The sequence below is a fragment of the Oxyura jamaicensis genome, assembly GCF_011077185.1.
Source record: "Oxyura jamaicensis isolate SHBP4307 breed ruddy duck chromosome 1 unlocalized genomic scaffold, BPBGC_Ojam_1.0 oxy1_random_OJ72820, whole genome shotgun sequence".
Taxonomy (NCBI): domain Eukaryota; kingdom Metazoa; phylum Chordata; class Aves; order Anseriformes; family Anatidae; genus Oxyura; species Oxyura jamaicensis.
Window position 1 is genome coordinate 15,240 of NW_023303059.1, and position 6,292 is coordinate 21,531.

Genomic DNA, 6,292 nt, shown 5'->3' on the forward strand with positions numbered 1-6,292 from the left:
CCCTCACATCACCCCACAACCCCCCACGTCACCCCACAACCCCTCACATCACCCCACAACCCCTCACATCACCCCACAACCCCCCACATCACCCCACAACCCCCCACGTCACCCCACAAACCCCCCCAGCCCTGCCCGAAGATGCTGGGCCGGGTAGGGTGCGGGTTGGGATCCGGGTTGGGATGCTCTTTGGGGTGCGTCCCCGTGGGGCTGAGCGAGGTCCCTGTCGGGACCAGGACCACCACCGTCACGGGGGGAGGTCGCAGTCTGTCCCGTGTCCCCTCTCGGAGCGGTGCCAGGCCGTTTCGGGCCGGGGATGTGACAAACCCGCTGCCGAGCCTTGCCCCCGTCCCGCTGCGAACCACGCTGAGGTCGCTCCCAGACTCAATTTTGGTCTCCTTCGATTTTATTTCCACCACCTTTGGCTCGGAGGGGAGCAAAAACATCCATCCCCCCGTAGCCACCGGCGCTGCCGCCCCCTTCCCTCCTGGATAAACCCCCCCGGGGTGACTTTTCCCCGCTGTGGTGGTGACGGTGACGCCGTCCAGGCCAGGAGCTGCGTCCTCGAGCCCCCGATGTCGCTCAGTCCCGGGGATCACGGCTGCACGGCCGCCGAAACTCCTGCCCATACTCGTGGATCCACTTGTTCGCCACTGCAGGGGACAAGGAACCCGTCTGTCCTCCGTTCCCCCATGCACCCCACGGGGACATCCCCCCCCCCAGCTCCAATATTGGTGATTTTTTTTTTTTTATCCGTGCCATCCAGGATTGTTCCGTTCCCAACACCTCTCGTGTCCCCTCCAGCCCCGGGTCACCCCTGGGTGTCACCGGGCGGCTGTCTCACCCCACTTGTCCCCAGCCAGGACGGGGCAGCCGGCGTGCAGGGTGTCCCCGTCCCCGTCGCCGTTCCTCCGCAGGTTCCACCAGAAGAGGGCTGCGTTCTGCGGGGCAGAGAGGGGGCACGGCCCTGGGGTTGGCACCCCACAACCCGCCCGAGGTTGGATCCCAAAACACCCGTGGGAGCTCCGGGGTTAAGGATCAGCACCCCAAAACAATCTGCGAGCTCTAGGGTTGGGGTTTGGTGCCCCAAAACAGGGCTGGGAGGTATGGGATTAGGGTTTTGTGCCCCAAAAACAAAGCCAGAAGCCCCCAAATTGGGGTTTGGCATCCCTAGAATGGAGGCAGAAGCCTTGGGGTTAGGCTTTGGAGCCCCAAAATGATCGGGGAGCTGCAGGTCAGGGTTTGGGGCGCTGGGACGGGCTCAGCCACCACTCCCTGCATGAGACGAGACCCCGGAGAGCTGCGTCCCCCCCGCCCCGCTCCCCCCCTCACCTTAACCACGGGCACGCTGAAGTTGGCGTAGATGAAGGCGGTGGAGCCGCCGGCCTCCACGGCGCTCAGCTGGAAAAGGAGCAGAAACGTGAGCCGGGGCCCTCGCCCTGCCCCGTGGGACACAACCATGGGACGCAACACGGGGAAACTGAGGCACGAACCCTCCCCTGTCCCTCCCGATGCCCCAAGGCCAGGAGTTCTCTGCCAGCACCGGGTTTTCATTTAACGCCCTGCCATGATCCCATTTAGGGCCGCCCCCACCCATCTGAAACCCCGTTCACTCTGAACCCTACTGATGACCACGCAGCGCAACCTCTCTCAGCCCGAACCCGGGGGACGACTCACGTAGATCATGACCGTGGCGATCCTGTTGCCGGACTTCATTCTGTAAAGGGGGCTCTTCCTGGACTGCCCCAAGAACGAGGAGGTGAAGGAGGTCGGGGGCACGCTGCCACCGCTCAGCCCGATGGCCCCACGCACCCGTCGGACCCCACAGCTCTGTGCTGTCCCCAGGGAAGTCCCTCTCCCTCCCTCCATCTCCTTCTCTCCTTTCTCCTCCCTCCTCCCTGGTGACCACCGCAGGACCTGTTCCAGACAGGACCCCAGGGAACACCGTGGGCCCACCCCATGAACCTCCCACCCAGGACCACCCTGAGGACCACCCCGTTGACCACCCCGCGCCCACCCCAAGCCCTCCTGACCGTGGCGTGGTCGAAGTGTGGCTCGTAGTGGCCGCCCAGCCCGTAGTTGACCACCTGCAGGTACTCGGCGTAGGGCGGCCTCAAATCCAGGCCGGTGACGGCCGCCATGCGCAGCTCCAGCGCCCGCACCACCGGGTCGGCCGTGTCCTTCAGCCAGGCGCTGCGGGGACACCCAGCCTCAGACACCCCCCATTTGGCTTCCTTTTGGGGACAATTCGGGCCCTGCTGGGGGACAGGGGACGAGGTGGGCCTACCTCTTGCTTATCCGGTACTCGGCCTTCTGCTGCTTCTCCCCGGAGGCCACCACGGACCGCTGCAGCTGCAGGGGACACGGGGAGGGGACGCTGCTGCCGACAGGGCCACCCCCGAGTTGGGGGACCCCAGCGCCGAGCAGGGACTCCCCTTGGGGACCAGACCGGGGTGTTTAGACCAGCTGGTGGCCATAAATCCCCACCCAAGGTGTCCCTGGGGGTGATGGTGGCACCACGGTGGCCGTGCAGCGCGTTGGGTGCCACCAGGCCGGGGAGGGAGTTCAGGTGTGTGCCAGGCCCCGATTTGTCCCCAAAACCTTTGGGGTGCTAAAGGGCATCAGGATGGAGCCGAACCGGGCTCAAATGGTGGCTGAGCCCCGCTCTAAAACAAAAGAAATCTATTTCTGCGTGCTCAGGGTGGGCCACGAGCCACCACCTCTTAGGGATCCTCCTCCAGGGGGGGGAACCTCATCCCCGTTCCTCCCAGGGCTCACCCAGGGCCCTGCCAGCCCCTTGATGGTCTCGGCCTCGGCGTCGCTGACGAAGTCGTGGTACAAGGTGATGTAGGGCCGGAGCCGCAGCGTCTCCTTCTTGGCGGGCTGCAGCAGGAGGTAGGGGCTGCCGTTGGTCTCGTAGGAGCAGCTGAGGCGTGAGGGCCGCTCCGGGGCCGGCTGGGGAGAGAGGGGACAGGGGTGGCATGGGGAAGGGGCTGGCGGTGGTGGGCTGGGGGCTGGGGGACCCCCGTTGCCAGTCCTACCCGCGTCCCCAGGCTCTGGCACAGCTCCTCGTAGGCGTCCCGGCTCTGCAGGCGGGTGGCGTTGGGGCGCCGCAGGGGGCCCCCCGCACGGTCCCCCCCTGTGGCCAGCAGCTTCTTGTACTTGGCCACGTTCCTCGTCACCCTCTGGTTACTGGGGTCTGCTGGGGCAGGGAGGCGTCACCCATGTCCCCATCACCAACCTCCTTGGAGATTTACCCCGACCATGCCCAAAAATGAGGGGAGCGAGGCCGGTGCCATGCAGAGGTGATGGGGACACCCCAAAACCAAGCTTAACCCCGTACCGTAGTGGAGGAATTCCCTGGAGAGGGTCAAGGCGTGGGAGATGTTTCCAGCCTGGATGGGAGCGGAGAGCGTGTGAGGAGGCCCAGGCCCACGGTTCAGCCCCGTGGGGCTGGGGAGGGGGCCGGGGGCCGTACCATGAAGTAGGAGAAGGCGAGGTGGTCGAGAGCGTCCTCCAGGCTGCCCCGCTCCTCCTCCGGGTTCCAGCTGCCGTAGGAGAGGCGGAAGCGGCTGACGGCCTCCTCCAGCCATGCGATGGAGTGGTAGTAATCACCCGTGTCGTAGGCCACCTGCGAGGCAGTGCAGCCGGTGCTGCTGGTGGGGTCATCCTGGCCAGTGTCCTGTCCACGTCCCTGTCCCTGTCCCTGTCCTGGTACCGGTCCCATCCCATCCTCTTCCTGTCCTGTCACATTTCTCATCCCCTCCTGTCCCATCCCATCCCCTTCTCATCCCACCCCACCCTCTCCATCCATCATATCCATTGTCATATCCAGTCCCCTCCCCATCCCTATTCCCTCCTAATCCTCATCATCATCCCTCCCCTGTCCAATCCCTTTCTTTCCTGTCCCCTATCCCCACTCCCCCATCTCCATCCCCATCCCCTCCCCGTCCCCCTGCCCGTCCCATCCCTGTCTCCCCCTCCATCTCGTTCCCCCCCCATCCCACCCCACCTTGCCCCATCCCACCCCATGCTCTGTGACTCAGTCCTGGCCCCGCAGTGGGGACACTGCCCTGAAAATGTCTCAGCTTCTCTCATAACCCCCAAAATCCCTCCCAGGGACCCACTTTCACCCCCAGACGGGGGTCAGGAGACCGTCCCCGCAGCACCGAGCCCTGTGCCAGCACCGTGCCGGACGGGGGCTCCGGGACGAGCCATCAGCTCGCCTTTTCCCTTCCCCGAGCCACGAAGCAGCAGAAACCCCGCGATCTGGGCCGGAGCCGCGGGATGCCTGCGGGCTGACTCAGAGGGGCCCATCGCCTCCGTGCGCGAAGGAGGGGGAAAAAAAACAACACCCAAAACCCTCCACGTGGCTCCACCGTGGCGTTGCGAGGAGGGGCACGGCACCGCTACGCTCGGCCTCACCTTGCCCACGTGGAAGCAGTCGTCGGCGGAGAGCGCGATGCGGCGGCCGGGGCTGTAGAGGGGCGGGCGGCCGGTGCCGGCGGGCTGGAAGATGCCGTTGGCCATGCCCTTGACGCTGAGCCCGTAGACATCCTGCAGCCGCATCAGCGCCCGCGCCGCCCCGTCCAGGTCCTCGGCTCCAGGAAGCTCCTGTTGCACCTCCTTGAAACCATCGTGGAGAGCTGGGGAATGGGTGAGGGGGGGTCTCAGAGGAGGCTGGAGGCCGGGAGCCTTCTCCATGAGCCCTGGGGATGCTCCGCCGGACCCCAGGTGGAGCAGCGGTGCCGTACCCCGGGTGTTTTCAGTGGCCTCGTCGCTGTAGACCAGGCGGGGCCAGTCGGAGCTGAGGCGCTTGATGAGGCTGAAGGCCAGCAAGGGGTTGTCCACCGAAGCGCCGGGGTCCTGGTGCAGCGCCCGCACCTTCTCGTAGAACCTACGGGGGGTGAGGCTCCGGGTGGTGCGCCAACTCGGGGCCACCCAAACGCCCAGATTTGCCCAAAACTGCTGGGAAAAATGGGCCAAGATCCAAACTGTCCTCCTCGGTGGGGACGTGGTGACGGCAGAGCCTCCAGCCTCAGCATCTGGCCCACGTTCGGGACCATCCCAGCTTCAGGACCTCGTCCCCTTCCTTCCTGAGCCACGGGGGTGTCACAGACCCCCAGGTGCCACCCATGGGTGCTCGCAGCCTCCTCCCCTCTTTGAGCCCCCACGCCCCAACCTCCCATTTTCAGCATCACCTCGGCGCATCCCTGGCTTGGTCCTTGGGTGTCCCCCACCGGGGGGTCCCGGGAGGGGGGGTGTGATGGGGGGTCCCTACCTGCCCAGGCGGCGCAGGCGGGCGCTCTCCTCCCGCAGGTAGGCGCGGAGCCTCCGCAGCAGCCTCCCCTCGGCCCCCCGCGCCTGCCTCACGCTTCGCAGAGCCGAGAAGGTGTCGGCAGGGGCGGGGGGCAGCCAAGCCAGCAGAGCCCCCAGCCCCAGCACCCCCACAGCCCGCATCCCCCCGGCCCCCGGCTTCGGCTCCGGCCTCGGCTCCGCCTGGAGGCCGGCGAGGGGAGGCTCGGGAGGGACGGGGAGGCCGGGACGGCCCCGCAGAAGGGGGGGGTAAGGGGGGGGCTGAGGGGGGTTGAATGGGGGAAGCCGATGGTGGCGTGGTGCTGGCGGCCCCTCCTGGCTGGCCCCGGTGTGGTTGTGGCCTCCTGGTTGTCCACAGGCTGTAAAAATCCTGTCCTGGTCTCATCCTCCCTGTCCTCATCCTGCCTGTCCTCAACATCCCTGTTCCCGTCCTCCCTGTCTTCAAGCCTCCCTGTCTTTGTCCTCCCTGTCCCCATCCTCCCTGTTCTCATCTTTCCTGTCCCCATCCTCCCTGTCCCTGTCATCCCTGTCCCCATCCTCCTGTCTTCATCCTCCCTGTCCTCATCTTCCCTGTCCCCATCATCCCTGTCCCTGTCCTCCCTGTCCTCAAACCTTCCTGTCCTCGTCCTCCCTGTCCCCATTGTTCCTGTCCTCATCTTCCCTGTCCCTGTCCTCCCTGTCCCCATCCTCCTGTCCCCATCCTCCCTGTCCTCACCACCCCTGTCCCCATCCTCCCTCTCCCCACCACCCCTGTCCCCATCCTCCTTGTCCCCATCATCCCTCTCCCCACTCTCCTGTCCTGTCCTGCCCACCTCCAGCCTCTCTCTCCCCCCACTTCCTTCTGGCCTCCATTCCATCCTGTCCTCATTCTGCTGGTCCTTATCATCCGCTTCCTCATCCTCTCCTGTCCCTATCCCATCCCGTCCCCATCCCTCCCTGTCCCCGTTCTCTCCTGTCCCCCTCCTGCCTGTCCCCA

At 65.9% G+C, this 6,292-nt stretch overlaps 1 protein-coding gene across 3 annotated transcripts; it reads right to left on the reverse strand.

The window, feature by feature from the left end:
* Positions 1-376: 376 nt before the first annotated feature.
* P4HA3 (prolyl 4-hydroxylase subunit alpha 3) lies at positions 377-5,802 on the reverse strand. 3 transcript variants are annotated; one of them, XM_035311081.1, is made up of 13 exons: positions 5,282-5,802; positions 4,755-4,897; positions 4,426-4,646; positions 3,479-3,631; positions 3,344-3,395; positions 3,042-3,199; positions 2,779-2,883; positions 2,288-2,352; positions 2,034-2,193; positions 1,678-1,740; positions 1,333-1,401; positions 845-941; positions 377-653 (listed from the first exon to the last, which is right to left on the reverse strand). In XM_035311081.1, exons 1-13 carry the CDS (start codon positions 5,458-5,460, stop codon positions 583-585), a joined length of 1,536 nt encoding a protein of 511 aa, XP_035166972.1. In that variant the 5' UTR covers positions 5,461-5,802; the 3' UTR covers positions 377-582. The 3 variants fall into 3 exon arrangements, 2 of the variants coding, with proteins under 2 accessions (XP_035166972.1, XP_035166971.1); XM_035311080.1 differs by having other exon boundaries at positions 2,779-2,955; XR_004746466.1 differs by having other exon boundaries at positions 609-653; positions 1,678-1,735; positions 2,779-2,955.
* Positions 5,803-6,292: the final 490 nt, after the last annotated feature.

Bases quoted from the DNA above. Each gene is read 5' to 3' on its own strand.
- P4HA3 (XM_035311080.1), bottom strand. From the start codon at position 5,460: ATGCGGGCTGTGGGGGTGCTGGGGCTGGGGGCTCTGCTGGCTTGGCTG. The intron at 2,956-3,041 runs GTAGGACTGGCA...CTCTCTCCCCAG, and splicing joins GCCAGAGCCTGGGGACGCGG to CCGGCCCCGGAGCGGCCCTC. The intron at 2,194-2,287 runs GTAGGCCCACCT...GTGTCCCCGCAG, and splicing joins GAGTACCGGATAAGCAAGAG to CGCCTGGCTGAAGGACACGG.